Raw genomic sequence first — 17,072 nt, 5'->3', positions numbered from 1 at the left:
TGCTCTTCTAGAGTTGAGACCGGCTCCTTATTTCTCTGCGAGAAGTGACTTTTTTGGACAGCGACCCCCATCAATTTCTACAGATTTTGAGGAGAGGAGGAGAGGCGAGTAGGAGGCGGAGGAGAGGAGGAGAGGCGAGGAGGAGGAGAGGCGAGGAGGAGGCGGAGGAGAGGAGGAGGAGGAGGAGAGGCGAGGAGGAGAGGCGAGGAGGAGGAGGAGGCGGCGAGGAAGAGAAGAAAAGAAGAGGCGACACCATGAGGAAGAGGAAGAGAGAACTGACAGCCCTGTATGAGGAGGAGTGGTAAGTAGGACACATCACTACACCATTTTATAGGGGTACATTTACAGACAGTCTTCAAAAACTAAGAGTTGTTTTTCTGCCATCCACCTGGGGAAGATTTATCAAAAATGTAGAGAAAATGTTGGCCAGTTGCCATAGCAACCAATCAGCTTCCCCCCTTTTTCAGAGGCCTTTAAATTTAAAAAAGCAATCTGATTGGTTGCTATGGGTAACTGCAACACTATTCTCAGCCAAACATTTTGATAAATCTCCCCCAGTACTGTCTATGATGGTTTTTTTCTTTTCTAACGTTTGCACTGAGCATGTCCCATAAACTGTCATGTGCAGTGCAACCACACTACTGAGCCTCCATGTATAACTGCTACCAGTGTATATGCTAATTGCCCCTAATGTTATATGTGATAACTGCCCCCTAATGTTATATATGATAACTGCACCCCCTAATGTTATATGTGATAACTGCCCCCCCTAATGTTATATGTGATAACTGCCCCCCTAATGTTATATGTGATAACTGCCCCCTAATGTTATATGTGATAACTGCCCCCCTAATGTTATATATGATAACTGCACCCCCTAATGTTATATGTGATAACTGCCCCCTAATGTTATATATGATATCTGCCCCCCTAATGTTATATGTGATAACTGCCCCCCTAATGTTATATATGATAACTGCCCCCCCTAATGTTATATGTCATAACTACCCCCCCTAATGTTATATGTGATAACTGCCCCCCTAATGTTATATATGATAACTGCCCCCTAATGTTATATGTGATAACTGCCCCCCTAATGTTATAGATGATAACTGCCCCCCCTAATGTTATATGTGATAACTGCCCCTAATGTTATATGTGATAACTGCCCCCCCTAATGTTATATATGATGATAACTGCCCCCCTAATGTTATATGTGATAATTGCCCCCTAATTTTATATGTGATAACTGCCCCCCCTAATGTTATATATGATGATAACTGCCCCCCTAATGTTATATGTGATAACTGCCCCCCTAATGTTATATGTGATAACTGCCCCCCTAATTTTGTATGTGATAACTGCCCCCCTAATGTTATATGTGATAAATGCGCCCAATGTTATATGTGATAACTTCTCCCCAATGTTATACGTGATAACTGCCCCCTAATGTTATATGTGATATCTGCCCCCCTAATGTTATGTGTGATAACTGCCCCCCTAATGTTATATGTAATAACTGCCCCCCTAATGTTATATGTGATAACTGCCCCCCTAATTTTGTATGTGATAACTGCCCCCCTAATGTTATATGTGATAAATGCGCCCAATGTTATATGTGATAACTTCCCCCCAATGTTATACGTGATAACTGCCCCCTAATGTTATACGTGATAACTGCCCCCTAATGTTATATGTGATATCTGCCCCCCTAATGTTATGTGTGATAACTGCCCCCCTAATGTTATATGTTATAACTGCCCCCCTAATGTTATGTGTGATAACTGCCACCCTAATGTTATATGTGATAACTGCCCCCCTAATGTTATATGTGATAACTGCCCCCCTAATGTTATATGTGATAACTGCCCCACTAATGTTATATGTTATAACTGCCCCCCTAATGTTATATGTGATAACTGGCCCCTCTAATGTTATATGTGATAACTGCCCCCCTAATGTTATATGTGATAACTGTCCCCAATGTTATATGTGATACTTGCCCCCCTAATGTTATATGTGATACCTGCCCCCCTAATGTTATATGTGATAACTGCCCCCCTAATGTTATATGTGATAACTGCCCTCTAATGTTATATGTGATAACTGCCCCACTAATATTATATGTGATAACTGTCCCCAATGTTATATGTGATAACTGCCCCTAATGTTATATGTGATAACTGCCCCTCTAATGTTATATGTGATAACTGCCCCCCTAATGTTATATGTGATGACTGCCCCCCTAATGTTATATGTGATAACTGCCCCCCTAATGTTATATGTGATAACTGCCCCCCTAATGTTATATGTGATAACTGTCCCCAATGTTATATGTGATACTTGCCCCCCTAATGTTATATGTGATACCTGCCCCCCTAATGTTATATGTGATAACTGCCCCCTAATGTTATATGTGATAACTGCCCTCTAATATTATATGTGATAACTGCCCCACTAATGTTATATGTGATAACTGCCCCCCTAATGTTATATGTTATAACTGCCCCCCTAATGTTATATGTGATAACTGCCCTCTAATGTTATATGTGATAACTGCCCCTAATGTTATATGTGATAACTGCCCCCCTAATCTTATATGTGATAACTGCCCCCCTAATGTTATATGTGATAACTGCCCCCCTAATGTTATATGTGATAACTGCCCCCCTAATGTTATGTGATAACTGCACCCCCTAATGTTATATGTGATAACTGCCCTCTAATGTTATATGTGATAACTGCCCCCCTAATGTTATATATGATAACTGCCCCCCTAATGTTATATGTGATAACTGCCCCCCCTAATGTTATATATGATAACTGCCCCCCTAATGTTATATATGATAACTGCCCCCCTAATGTTATATGTGATAACTGCCCTCTAATGTTATATGTGATAACTGCCCCCCTAATGTTATATGTGATAACTGCCCCCCTAATGTTATATGTGATAACTGCCCCTAATGTTATATGTGATAATTGCCCCTAATGTTATATGTGATAACTGCCCCCAATGTTATTATAGTCGGGCAGCTATATGTATCATACCACCAGAGGAATTTAGATTAAGAAGTTTTCTGGGACTTTTCCATTTATGGTCCATCCTCAAGACTGGCTATTAATGTGTTGTTGGTGGTGGAGATTTATCAAAACCTGTGCAGACAAAAAGCTGCTGAGTTGCCCATAGCAAAAATTTTCAAAAATGAAAGAATCGATCTGATTGGTTGCTATGGGCAACACAGCACTTTTCCTCAGGACAGGGTTTGATAAATCTCCCCCCATGATGGTTTTCACATATAAACAATGGAGGAGATTTATCCAAACCTGGGCAGAGGAAAAGTGGGGCAGTTGCCTATAGCAACCTATCAGATTGCTTCTTTTTAAAAATGAAAGAAGCAATCTGATTGGTTGCTATGGGCAACTGCACCACTCTTCCTCTACACAGGTTTGGATAAATCTCCTCCAATGACGGGAGATAGAGAAGAGATTTCGGGTCATTGTGAAATGTTGGTGCCAGGACACTGCAGCACAGCCCCCATTCAATTTAATGGAACTAAGATTTGACAGCAGTGGATAGACCATAAATGTAAATGTCCCAGAAAACCACTGGAAAATCTCTTTAACCCCTTAACCCCTTAAGGACCAAGGACGTACCGGTACGTCCTTGGTCCTGCTCTTCTGATATAACGCGGGGTTACACAGTAACCCCGCGTCATATCATGGCGGGCCCGGCGTCATAGTGAAGCCGGGACCCGCCTCTAATAGCGCGCAGCGCCGATCGCGGCGCCGCGCGCTATTAACCCTTTAGCCGCGCGCTCAAAGCTGAGCCGCGCGGCTAAAAGTGAAAGTGAAAGTTCCCGGCTAGCTCAGTCGGGCTGTTCGGGATAGCCGCGGCTAATCGCGGCATCCCGAACAGCTGACAGGACAGCGGGAGGGCCCCTACCTGCCTCCTCGCTGTCCGATCGCCGAATGACTGCTCAGTGCCTGAGATCCAGGCATGAGCAGTCATGTGGCAGAATCGTTGATCACTGGTTTCTTATGAGAAACCAGTGATCAACATAGAAGATCAGTGTGTGCAGTGTTATAGGTCCCTATGGGACCTATAACACTGCAAAAAAAAAGTGAAAAAAAAAAGTGAATAAAGATCATTTAACTCCTCCCCTATTAAAAGTTTGAATCACCCCCCTTTTCCAATAATAAAAAAAACACAGTGTAAATAAAAATAAAAATAAACATATGTGGTATCACCGCGTGCGTAAATGTCCGAATTATAAAAATATATCATTAATTAAACCGCTCGGTCAATGGCGTGCGCGCAAAAAAATTCCAAAGTCCAAAATAGTGCATTTTTGGTCACTTTTTATATCATTTAAAAATGAATAAAAAGTGATCAATAAGTCCTATCAATACAAAAATGGTACCGTTAAAAACTTCAGATCACGGCGCAAAAAATGAGCGCTCATACTGCCCCATACATGGAAAAATAAAAAAGTTATAGGGGTCAGAAGATGACAATTTTAAACGTATTAATTTTCCTGCATGTAGTTATGATTTTTTCCAGAAGTCCGACAAAATCAAACCTATATAAGTAGGGTATCATTTTAATCGTATGGACCTACATAATACATATCAGGTGTCATTTTTACCGAAAAATGTACTACGTAGAAACGGAAGCCCCCAAAAGTTACAAAACAGCGTTTTTTTTTTCAATTTTGTCGCACAATGATTTTTTTTCCCGCTTCACCATAGACTTTTGGGCAAAATGACTGATGTCATTACAAAGTAGAATTGGTGGCACAAAAAATAAGCCATCATATGGATTTTTAGGTGTAAATTTGAAAGAGTTATGATTTTTTAAAGGCAAGGAGCAAAAAACGAAAATGCAAAAACGGAAAAACCTCCGGTCCTTAAGGGGTTAAAGGGGTAGTCCAGTGGTGAAAAACTTATCCCCTATCCTAAGGATAGGGGATAAGTTTGAGATTGCGGGGGGTCCGACCGCTGGGGCCCCCTGCGATCTCTCTGTACGGGGCCCCGGCTCTCCGCCGAGATAGCGGGTGTCGACCCCCGCACGAGGCGGCGGCCGACACGCCCCCTCAATACATCTCTATGGCAGAGCCTGAGATTGCCGAAGGCAGCGCTTCGTCTCTGCCATAAAGTTGTATTGAGGGGGCGTGTCGGCCGCTGCCTCGTGCGGAGGTCGACACGCCCCCTTCCAGCGGGCTGTCGGGGCTCCGTACAGGAGATCGCAGGGGGCCCCAGCGGTCGGACCCCCCGCGATCTGCAACTTATCCCCTATCCTTATGATAGGGGATAAGTTGCTCACCACTGAATCACCACTGGACTACTCCTGTAAGGACTCAGCCCATTTTGGCCTTAAGGACTCAGACAATTTAATTTTTACGTTTTCATTTTTTCCTCCTCGCCTTCTAAAAATCATAACTCTTTTATATTTTGATCCACAGACTAGTATGAGGGCTTGTTTTTTGCGTGACCAGTTGTCCTTTGTAATGACATCACTCATTGTATCATAAAATGGATGGCGCAACCAAAAAACACTATTTTTGTGGGGAAATTAAAACGAAAAACGCAATTTTGCTAATTTTGGAAGGTTTTGTTTTCACTCCGTACAATTTATGGAAAAATGACGTGCGTTCTTTATTCTGAGGGTCAATACATTTAAATGATACCCATTATTATATACTTTTATATTATTGTTGCACTTAAAAAAAAATCACAAATTTTTAACCAAATTAGTACGTTTATAATCCCTTTATTTTGATGACCTCTAACTTTTTTATTTTTCCGTATAAGCAGCGGTATGGGGGCTCATTTTTTGCGCCATGATCTGTACTTTTTTTTGATACCACATTTGCATATAAAAAACTTTTAATACATTTTTAATAATTTTTTTTTAATAAAATGTATTAAAAAAGTAGGAATTTGGGACTTTTTTTTTTCCCGTTCACGCCGTTCACCGTACGGGATCATTAACATTTTATTTTAATAGTTCGGACATTTACGCACGCGGCGATACCAAATATGTCTATAAAAAATGTTTTTTACACTTTTTGGGGGTAAAATAGGAAAAAACGGACGTTTTACTTTTTTATTGGGGGAGGGGATTTTAAATTTTTTTTTTGCTTTTACTTTTACATTTTTTTACATTTTTTTTTACACTTGAATAGTCCCCATAGGGGACTATTCATAGCAATACCATGATTGCTAATACTGATCTGTTCTATGTATAGGACATAGAACAGATCAGTGTTATCGGCGATCTTCTGCTCTGGTCTGCTCGATCACAGACCAGAGCAGGAGACGTTGGGAGCCGGACGGAGGAAGGAGAGGGGACCTCCGTCCGGCGTTCTGAATGATCGGATCCCCGCAGCAGCGCTGCAGGCGATCCGATCGTTCATTTAAATCGCGAACTGCCGCAGATGCCGGGATCTGTATTGATCCCGGCACCTGAGGGGTTAATGGCGGACGCCCGCGAGATCGCGGGCGTCGGCCATTGCCGGCGGGTCCCTGGCTGCGAACAGCAGCCGGGATCAGCCGCGCATGACACGGGCATCGCTCCGATGCCTGCGGTTATGCTTAGGACGTAAATGTACGTCCTGGTGCGTTAAGTACCACCTCACCAGGACGTACATTTACGTCCTGCGTCCTTAAGGGGTTAATATATATGATAACTGCCTCTTCAATGGTAAATGTGATTTCTGACACCCAGTGTTATATGTGATAATGCCACTATTTTTAGGCCTTTTAGATCGCTTTTTATACATTTTTTTCTGGTACATGAAGTGACCAAAAATCTGCAATTCTGCTATTTTTTTACATTTAAGCCATTAACCGTGCAGTTTTGTTACCATTGTACTTTAATAGTTTGGACATATCTGCATGCGGCAATACATAAAGGGGTACTCCACCGCTAGGCATCTTGGGGGAGATTTATCAAAACCTGTCCAGAGGAAAAGTTGCCCAGTTACCCATAGCAACCAATCAGATCACTTCTTTCACTTTGCAGAGGCCTTGTTAAAAATGAAAGAAGCAAGCTGATTGGTTGCTATGGGCATCCTATCCCCTATCGCTGGGACACCTGTGACCTCCGCGCAGCACCCCGTGTTCTGAACAAATGCCAAGTTCTGGCGGCAGTGGTCGTGATGTCACGCTATTCCCCCTAGTGACGTCACGCCCCCCCACCCCCCCCATGGATGTCTATGGAAAGGGGTGTGACAGCTCCCATAGACATGCATGGAGGGGATGTGGCGTTTTTTCTTTTTTGTTTTTTAAATTTTTTTTTTCAGCGTTCAAAGTGCAGCATGAATAATTCAATTATTTTATTATTTGGGTCATTATGGATGTGGCGAAACTCAATATGTTTTTTAAATTTTTTCAGAAAAAGTTGATGCTTTTTTTTATTTACATTCTATTTTTAAGAGCCCTACAAAGGGACTGACAGTGATCAGTGTGGAAACTCCTCACATGCAGCTGTCATGATTTGACTGAAGCATATGAAGGGTTAATCTTCTAGAAGAGGTTCCTCCGCTTCTAGTAGCTCCAGCAGGAGCCCGACTATCATACTGCTCCCTGCACGGGAGATCCGCATTGCCTTATGATAGCATTGAAAATATGGTGGGCAAGACTAGGGACGCTTAAAGGGGTACTCCACTGATCTGTGCAGACACCCGGCATTCTGCCCCCCCCCCCCCCTCCCATAGACATGAATGGAGGGGCGTGGCTTGATGTAACGAGAATATAATGTTGTACCATATGGTCTCATAGACTTCCCTGGTGTCATATTATGGCTCCTTATAACCGGGATGGCCCATTATTTGGTCGGGTGCATGAGGCCCAATACTATAGATGTTATCTCTTCTATCACAGTTCAGAATCTGCCACCCAGGAGGAGCCGGAGAAGACGGAGGACCAGCCAAAGGAGGAGGAGACGGATGGCGAGCCCAAGAAGAAGAGGGAGCAGACGGACAACAATCGGAGGGAGACCACTGATGACGCCATCCTACAGCCGGAGGAACGGGCCGCTTTTTACAGACTCCTGGGTAACAATACATTTTCCTTTCTAAGACAAAAAGTATAATATTTTATCACATGATAAAATAAAGTGTTCTTATCCCCTTAAAGGTGCCCCCCCCCCCCAGGAGATATATAGTTGCCCCCAGTGTTTATAGATTCTGCCAAGGGGTAGATTGTGGTTCCCAGTGTAGACAGGTGCCCTCCAGGAGGTAGATATTTGTTTTTTTTTTCCATGCGAAAATTCGTAATGAAAATCACACAGTGCGCATGCGCAATTATATCTCCAGTGTGCCGATATTCGCATACATATTAGCATAAATATTTACATAAATTTGCATAAAAAAACGAATATTTGACATTACGAATATATCACTATATTCTAAATATTCGGAAAATCGCAAAATGCTTGTATCCACTGTAAAAATTTGCGTTTCGAAAATTTGCTCTCAATACAGTACACAGTTGCCCCACAGTGTAGATAACTGCCCTCCAGGAGGTAGGAAGTTGCCTCCAGTGTAGATAGACCCCCCCCCCCCCCCAGAAGTAGATAGCTGTTCCCAATGTATACAGGTGCCCTCCAGGAGGCAGGTAGTTGCCTCCAGTGTAGATATATCCCCCCCCAGAGGTAGATAGCTGTTCCCAGTGTAGACAGCTGCCCTCCAGGAGGCAGGTAGTTGCCTCCAGTGTAGATAAATTCCCCCCCAGAGGTAGATAGCTGTTCCCAGTGTAGACAGCTGCACTCCAGGAGGCAGGTAGTTGTTTACAGTGTAGATAGATTCCCCCCCCCCCCAGAGGTAGATAGCTGTTCCCAGTGTAGACAGGTGCCCTCCATGTAGATAGTTGATCCCAGTGTAGATAGGTTTGCCCAAACGTAGGCATTTTTCCCACAGTATAGACAGGTGCCCTCCAGGAGGTAGATAGTTGCCCCGTTTGTAGACATGTCCCTGTCACCCAAAAATTTTTGTAAATGAAATACATATATAATTAAATAATAATTAAAAAATACATATTTACGTTTAGAGATGTCGCGAATTGTTCGCCGGGCGAACATATGTTAAGTTCGATCCGCCCCCTATACTTTAACATTGCAGTAGACTTTGACCCTGAAGTGGAGGGTCAGAGAAGCTGCTCCTGCTGTATAGGGAAAGCGATAGCTAGGTTGCTGCTAGGTGGTGCATTCAGGGTCCAGTTTACTTCTAAAGCACTAGCGTAACATCTGCTTTAAGGACAGCACCCAAAAAAGCCCTTTTTAGGGCTGAAAGATATCAGTCCTGGTTGGAAGGTAACCACTGGTTAAAAGGGTTACTCCAGAATCAAACTTAAGTTCCTTCAAGCAACTAACTACTACAGTATTCAAAGGGCTGAAAGATATCAGTCCGTGTGTGTAGCAACAGCTGGAGGCACCCTGGTTGGGAGGGAACCGCTGGTTAAAAGGGGTACTCCAGAATCAAACTTAAGTTCCTTCAAGCAACTAACTACTACAGTATTCAAAGTCCTGAAATATATCAGTCCGTTTGTTTTGCAACAGCTGGAGGCACCCTGATTGAGGACCACTTTTTAAAAGGGGAACTCCGCTGGCAAGCTTTTTTGCTTATTGTCACACTAGTGCAAATCACATTAGGTGTGACAGTTGTGCAAATAAAAAAAATATACCTTTTTTGGCTGTTAAATAAAATCAGTTGTCACTGTCAGTTCACGTCACAGTTGCCAGTTTTTTTTGCCTGCAGGCCAAATTGTGTCACCCTAGTGCAAATCACATTAGGTGGGACAGTTGTGCAAATAAAAAATAAAAAAAAAAAAATAACTTTTTGGGCTGTTAAATAAAATCAGTCGTCACTGTCAGTTCACGTCACAGTTGCCAGTTTTTTTGCCTACAGGGCAAGTTGTGTCACCCTAGTGCAAATCACATTAGGTGTGACAGTTATGCAAATTAACCAAAAAAATGACAGGCAGAGGAAGGCCACCCCACAGGGGCCGTCGTGGTGCTGGGATTCCCTTTGGCCCTAGAATGGCCAGTGTTCAGAGGCCACGTACCCTGAACCCCCAAAGTTCTGAGGACTTAGTTGACTGGCTATCACAAGACACCCAATCTACTACAGCTTCCGCTCGGAACCTTGACTCACCATCCTTCTCCTCCTCTAGCTTAGCTTCGGGCACCTCTCATGCTACCACTTGCCCGCCTGCCGCCACCACCCACACTAGCACCACAGCAGCTTTACTTGATCCGTCAGAGGAGTTATTTACACATCAGTTTGAAGACATGAGTGATGCGCAACCATTATTGCCAGAGGATGTAGTTAACAGGGATATGTCTCAGTCAGGCAGCATTACACACATGGACGTACGGTGTGATGATGATGTTGTACCGCTGCTGCTTCCTTTCTTGAGGTGTCAGATAGCGGTGAAGGTGTTGATGATGACGATGTGTCCGTGGATGCCACGTGGGTGCCCGCTAGAAGAGAAGAAGAGGGGGAAAGTTCAGATGGGGAGACAGAGAGGAGGAGGAGACGAGTTGGAAGCAGGGGGAGGTCGTCGCAAGGAGCTAGTGGCACAGTCAGACACCATGCCTAGGCACAACTGCTTTGCGAAGGCACATGATTGTAACATCACAAACGCCTATGGGATCAACACGCCAGTACAAGCAGCACACAAAGTCAAAGCCGCCATCCTCCTCCTGGTCCAGCATCTTCAGCCAGGTCAACCACTGCTGCCCTCCTTGCCCCCTCTCAACCATCCGCCTCTCCGTCTCTCGCCTTGAGAAGTTCCTGCTCATCTGCCCACAGTCAGGTGTCTGTCAAGGAGATGTTTGAGCGCAAGAAGACAATATCTCAACGTCACCCCCTAGCCCGGCGTCTGACAGCTGGCTTGTCGGAACTGCTAGCCTGCCAGCTTTTACCATACAAGCTGGTGGAGCCTGAGGCCTTTAAAAAAATTGTAGCCATAGGGACACCGCAGTGGAAGGTACCCAGATGAAACTTTTTTGCACAAAAGGCAATCCACAACCTTTACTCCATTGTGCAAAAGAAAATTATGGCATGTCTGGCACACAGTGTAGGGGAAAGGGTCCATCTGACCACTGATACCTGGTTTGCAAAGCATGGTCAGGGCAGGTATGTCACCTACACTGCGCATTGGGTAAACCTGGTGACGGCTGCCAAGCATGGAATGCGTGGCTCTGCAGAGGAGTTGGTGACACCGCCACGACTTGCAGACAGGCCTGCTGCCACCTCCTCTACTCCTCCTACTCCATCCTCTTCCATAACATCCTCGGCTGAGTCCCCTTCAAATGCTGCGTTTTGCTCCACATCACCGGCACCACCACCCCCCAGCCCCCCAGGTGCTATTCCACATCCCTGATCCAACAAGAAAAAGCCGTCAACTAATATTTGTATGACCGGGGTGCTAGAACATCATCTGCGGAGCTGGGAATTTTTTTGCCACGTTACTGGAGGCTCATGCGCAATGCCTGTAGGCTCATGTGTCCTTTTGAGGAGGTGACAAACCTGGTCAGTCGCACCGAAGGCACCATCAGCGACATCATACCGTTTGTTTTCTACCTGGAGCGTGCCCTGCGAAGAGTGCTGTATCAGGCAGTAGATGAGCGTGAAGAGGAAGAGTTGTGGACACCATCACCACCAGATTCAGCCTTATCAGCATCGCTTGCTGGACCTGCAGCAACGCTGGAAGAGGATTGTGAGGAAGAGGAGTCAAAGGAGGAATGTGGCTTTGAAGAGGAGGAGGAAGACCAACCACAGCAGGCATCCCAGGGTGCTCCTTGTCACCTATCTGTTCCCGTGGTGTTGTACGTGGCTGGGGGGAAGAAGATTATACCTTCCCTGACATCACTGAGGACGAGGAACGGGACATGAGTAGCTCTGCATCCGTCCTTGTGCAAATGGGGTCTTTCATGCTGCCGTGCCTGTTGAGGGACCCTCGTATAAAAAGGATGAAGGAGAACGACCTGTACTGGGTGTCCACGCTACTAGACCCCTGGTATAACCATAAAGTGCCTGACATGTTACCGCATTACAGCAAGGCGAAAAGGATTCAGCAGGTCCAAAATAAATTAAGAAGTATGCTGTACACAGCGTATAAGGGTCATGTCACATCACAACAGGGATCTAACTGGGGAAGAGGTGAAAGTAATCCTCCTCCTCCTCCCACGAACACGCCGGCAAAGACAGGATGCTGTACAGACATGCTGTTGATGGAGGACATGCAAAACTTTTTAAGTCCTACGCATCGCCACAGCCCTTCGGGGTCCACCATCAAAGAACGACTTGACCGACAGGTAGCAGACTACCTGGCCTTAATCGCAGATATCGACCCTCTGAGGAGCGATGAACCCCTTGACTACTGGATTTGCCGGCTTGACCTGTGGCCTGAGCTATCCCAATTTGCGCTCAAACTTTTGGCCTGTCCCGCTTCAAGTGCCCTGTCAGAAAGGACCTTCAGTGCAGCAGGAGGTATTGTCACTGAGAAGAGGAGTCGCCTTGGTCAAAAATTCTGGATTACCTCACCTTTCTTAAGATGAATGAGGGATGGATCCCGAAGGGACTGACACTGGGCGATACATTTGACTGAACAAGGCCTGATCAGATTAGTTGCCTTGGGCTAAAAATGGTCCACAGTCACATGCGTGACTTATCCGCCACCAACTAGGGTTCAAGCCGAAATGTTTTAGGGCACTTTCTGCCTTGCGAATCAAAGATAAATTTTTCTGGCCGCTACAGCAGCGGCTGCGACAATACCAAATTTTCCAGCCAGGTGTACATGCCTAATTTTTCTGGCCTCTGCTGTTGCACTTTTTCTGGTGTTGCAATTTTTCTGGCTGCTGCTACAGATGCGGCTGCGACAATACCAAATTTTCCAGCCAGGTGTACATGCCTAATTTTTCTGGCCTCTGCTGTTGCACTTTTTCTGGTGTTGCAATTTTTCTGGCTGCTGCTACAGATGCGGCTGCGACAATACCAAATTTTTCATCCATGTGTACATGCCTAACTTTTCTGGCCTCTGCTGCTGCACTTGTTATGGTGCTGCAAATGTTATGGCCGCTGCTACAGAAGCTGCAACAATACCTAATTTTTCAGGCATGTGTACATGCCTAATTTTTCTGGTACTCTCTGCTGACATCTCTGTCCATTTTAGCAACCGTGGATATTAGATGTATGCAAATGGTGGCTCAGAGGTTATCACTGCACTGCACTGCTAACTATGTGCTGCCTAATATGGGGGAATCTTATGTGCTGCCTAAAGGGGAGCTCTAACTAGGTGCTGACTAACATGGGGGAATCTAACTATGTGATGCCTAAAGGGGCGATCTAACTATGTGATGCCTAATATGGGGGAATCTATGTGCTGTCTAAAGGGGGGAATCTAACTATGTGATGCCTAAAGGGGGGCTCTATGTGCTGCCTAAAGGGGGCTAAAGCACGTTATTCCAAACCATTTAGGAATAATAGGTGATTTATGCCCTTTATGGATTAAAACCAGACTCTGCATCAACTATGTAATTTTCCATGGGAGTTTTGCCATGGATCCCACTCTGGCACGCCACAGTCCAGGTGTTAGTCCCCTTGAAACAACTTTTAAATCCCTATTGTGGCCAGAAAGAGTCCCTGTGGGTTTTAAAATTTGCCTGCCCATTGAAGTCAATGGCGGTTCGCCCGTTCGCAAACATTTGCGGAAGTTTGCGTTCGCGGATCGCAAACCGAAAATTCTATGTTCGCGACATCACTATTTACGTTCTCTTTACTGTCATACCAACATGGACGTCCCTTGGTGCACACAGTGTGATGTTACCCTGTGTGTGTCTGAGCCGGAGACAGTGGGCAGAGGTCCTTCACCTCTCCCAACCTGCAACCAGGGAAAGTGCCCTAGACCCATAATTCTAGAGATCTCCAGCATTTCTGCCACCCTGCCAGGCTAGGAAGATGGTGGTTCCCTAGGCAGGTGCCTACTCAGCCAACCCCCAATCTTGGCCCTATGAAACAGACATATACATCGTAAATAAAGATCAGTATTATCATAGCCCTAATACTGAGGTCCATGTTCTTCAGGAAAGATAATGTTCCCTCTACAGAACCTTCTCTCTCCTGCCCTTGTGCTTCTGTACAATGTATAGTATGGAATATAGTGTATAATGTGTCAGTGACTGTATACACACATGTATATGTATATTATGTGTAGAATTGTTATAGATAGTATAGAAGATATTGATTGAATAGATAAAAATTATGATATTTCTCTTATTTTTGTAGACGAAGGACACATCCAGCTATTTCTAGGCAGGGACAGCTGCTATAAGATCGCGGACAAGGTAGTATATAAAGGGAAAGAATAGATGTTGTACGGATAGAAGTAAATACAGGGATATACTGGAGACATACAGGTACTGTATAATAGAATGTATTTAGATAAGAAATGTATTACCAGCCTCTAACTCTTCTCTTCCCTCTAGTATCTCCTGGCCATGGTCCTCATCTACTTCCGAAGAGCCAACCTGCGTATGGAGGAATATAACACCTACTTCTTTCCAGCGCTGTGAGTTTTTATTAATGTTATTGCATATATACACATCGATATAAATACATAAATATATATATATATATATATATATACACACATCAATATAAATACATAATATTTATATTAATGTGTATATATATATATATATATATATATACACACACACATTAATATAAATACATATATATATATTTACTACCAATGGTTATTCTCCTCTTCCTCTTGTGAAATGTTGTATAATTTTTATTTATTTATGTTTTCTTCCTTTTAGGTTTCTTGCCAACCAGTTTGAAGAGGATGAGATGTTTCGACACGAGATCTACCCCTGGGCCCTCGGACCGATGTGGACGGCGATGAAGACCTGGATGCTACACCTACGGAACCTGCTGCTCCTCCGGATGAGATTCCACGCTTGGGTAACCAGAGACACCTGTGATCGGGTCAGTGACATAAAATAAAAACTATACACTAGGAATGAAAGTCTTTGTTTATTATAACAGTTTATATTGTGATTAATTCTAGATCATGGCACAAGACCCCGAGTACTGGGCATGGAAGAGAGAGCGGAAGGAACATCATGGCTGGGCCATACGCTGGTACCGGAGGGATCCTGGAGAATACATCCCGAGAGGCCCATGGTGGATCCCTCCCGCCTGCTCCATCTGTATCACCGATCTGCAGCCTTGTGCCGGGGAAGAGAACACCAAGCGAAGAAGGACGAAGAAAGAAGAACAGAACGGATGAAGACCAAGCCGTCCCAGATGTATTCTTAAGGTCACGTTCCCACTTGCCATATAGGTAGCGTATTTGACGCTGCGCAAAGTCTGCAGAAGCAGTGGGAAATACGCTGCGTATCCCTCACTCACCATACACACAAGGCTTTCTGGCGGCAGCACTATGTGCGCAGTGAGTTTTGGAGGTGGGGCTCCAAAGAAAGACTTGTGTGTATGGTGAGTGAGGGATACGCAGCGTATCTCCCACTGCTGCTACAGATTTTGCACAGCATGAAATATTCTGCGTACACGCCAAGAGGGAACGTGCCCTTATAGTATATTTATTGTTACACATAATGCACTAAATCACTGTACACAAATCACAAACACAAAATACATACACATTCATTCCCTACACACTATCACTACATACACATTCATTCTCTACACACTATCACTATATACACATTCATTCCCTACACACTATCACTACATACACATTCATTCCCTAAACACTATCACTACATACACATTCATCCCCTACACACTGTCACTACACACACATTCATCCCCTTCACACTATCACTACATACACATTCATCCCCTACACACTATCACTACATACACATTCATTCCCTATACACTATCACTACATACACATTCATTCTCTACACACTATCACTACATACACATTCATCCCCTACACACTATCACTACATACACATTCATCCCCTACACACTATCACTACATACACATTCATTCCCTACACACTATCACTACATACACATTCATCCCCTACAGACTATCAATACATGCACAATCATCCCCTACACACTATCACTACATACACATTCATTCCCTACACACAATCACTACATACACATTCATCTTCCTACAGACTATCAATACATGCACAATCATCCTCTACACACTATCACTACATACACATTCATTCCCTACACACTATCAACTATCACTACATACACATTCATTCCCTACACACTATCACTACATACACATTCATTCCCTACACACTATCACTACATACACATTCATTTCCTACACACTATCACTACATACACATTCATCCCCTACACACTATCACTACATACACATTCATCTCCTACACACTATCGCTACATACACATTCATCCCCTACACACTATCACTACATACACATTCATTCCCTACACACTATCACTACATACACATTCATCCCCTACACACTATCACTACATACACATTTGCAGTCATGTTATAGTGTAATAGGGGCATAGATGCCCACGACAAGGAAATAATTCTACAGCCGTACAAACACTAGTCAGATGACACATAGAATACTGTGTACAGTACTGGACACCAGTGTACAAGAACAAGTACAAGATATAGTGGAGCTGGAGAGGGTTCAAAAACGGGCAACCAGGGTAATACGGGGAACGGGAGGACTACAATATCCAGAAAGATTATCAGAATTGGGTTTATTTAGTTTAGAAAAAAAAGAAGGCTTAGGGGAGACCTAATAACTTTGTATAAATATATCAGGGGACCATTCAGAGATCTCTCCCATGATCTATTTATACTCAGGACTGTATTTATAACAAAGGGGCACCCTCTACGTTTAGAGGAAAGAAGATTTCTACACAACCACAGACGGGGGTTCTTTACTGTAAGAGCAGTGAGACTGTGGAATTCTCTCCCGGAGGAGGTAGTCATGGTGAACTCTGTAAAAGAGTTCAAAGGGGTCTGGATGCATTCTTGGAGAATAATAACATCGCCGGTTATGTATACTAGATTTA

At 44.1% G+C, this 17,072-nt stretch overlaps 1 protein-coding gene across 2 annotated transcripts; it reads left to right on the top strand.

The window, feature by feature from the left end:
• Window positions 1-206: 206 nt before the first annotated feature.
• Window positions 207-15,372, top strand: LOC130369299 (speedy protein 1-A-like). Of its 2 annotated transcripts, XM_056574385.1 has the most exons (6): window positions 213-301; window positions 7,888-8,060; window positions 14,295-14,353; window positions 14,495-14,577; window positions 14,834-15,002; window positions 15,085-15,372. In XM_056574385.1, exons 1-6 carry the CDS (start codon window positions 255-257, stop codon window positions 15,304-15,306), a joined length of 753 nt encoding a protein of 250 aa, XP_056430360.1. In that variant the 5' UTR covers window positions 213-254; the 3' UTR covers window positions 15,307-15,372. The 2 variants fall into 2 exon arrangements, with proteins under 2 accessions (XP_056430361.1, XP_056430360.1); XM_056574386.1 differs by lacking the exon at window positions 14,295-14,353 and having other exon boundaries at window positions 207-301.
• The last annotated feature ends 1,700 nt before the right edge of the window (window positions 15,373-17,072 follow it).

The sequence above is a fragment of the Hyla sarda genome, chromosome 4 (genome assembly GCF_029499605.1).
Source record: "Hyla sarda isolate aHylSar1 chromosome 4, aHylSar1.hap1, whole genome shotgun sequence".
NCBI classification, from domain to species: domain Eukaryota; kingdom Metazoa; phylum Chordata; class Amphibia; order Anura; family Hylidae; genus Hyla; species Hyla sarda.
The sequence above is the reverse complement of the archived record's forward strand: the minus strand, read 5'-3'. Positions and strand labels throughout refer to the sequence as shown.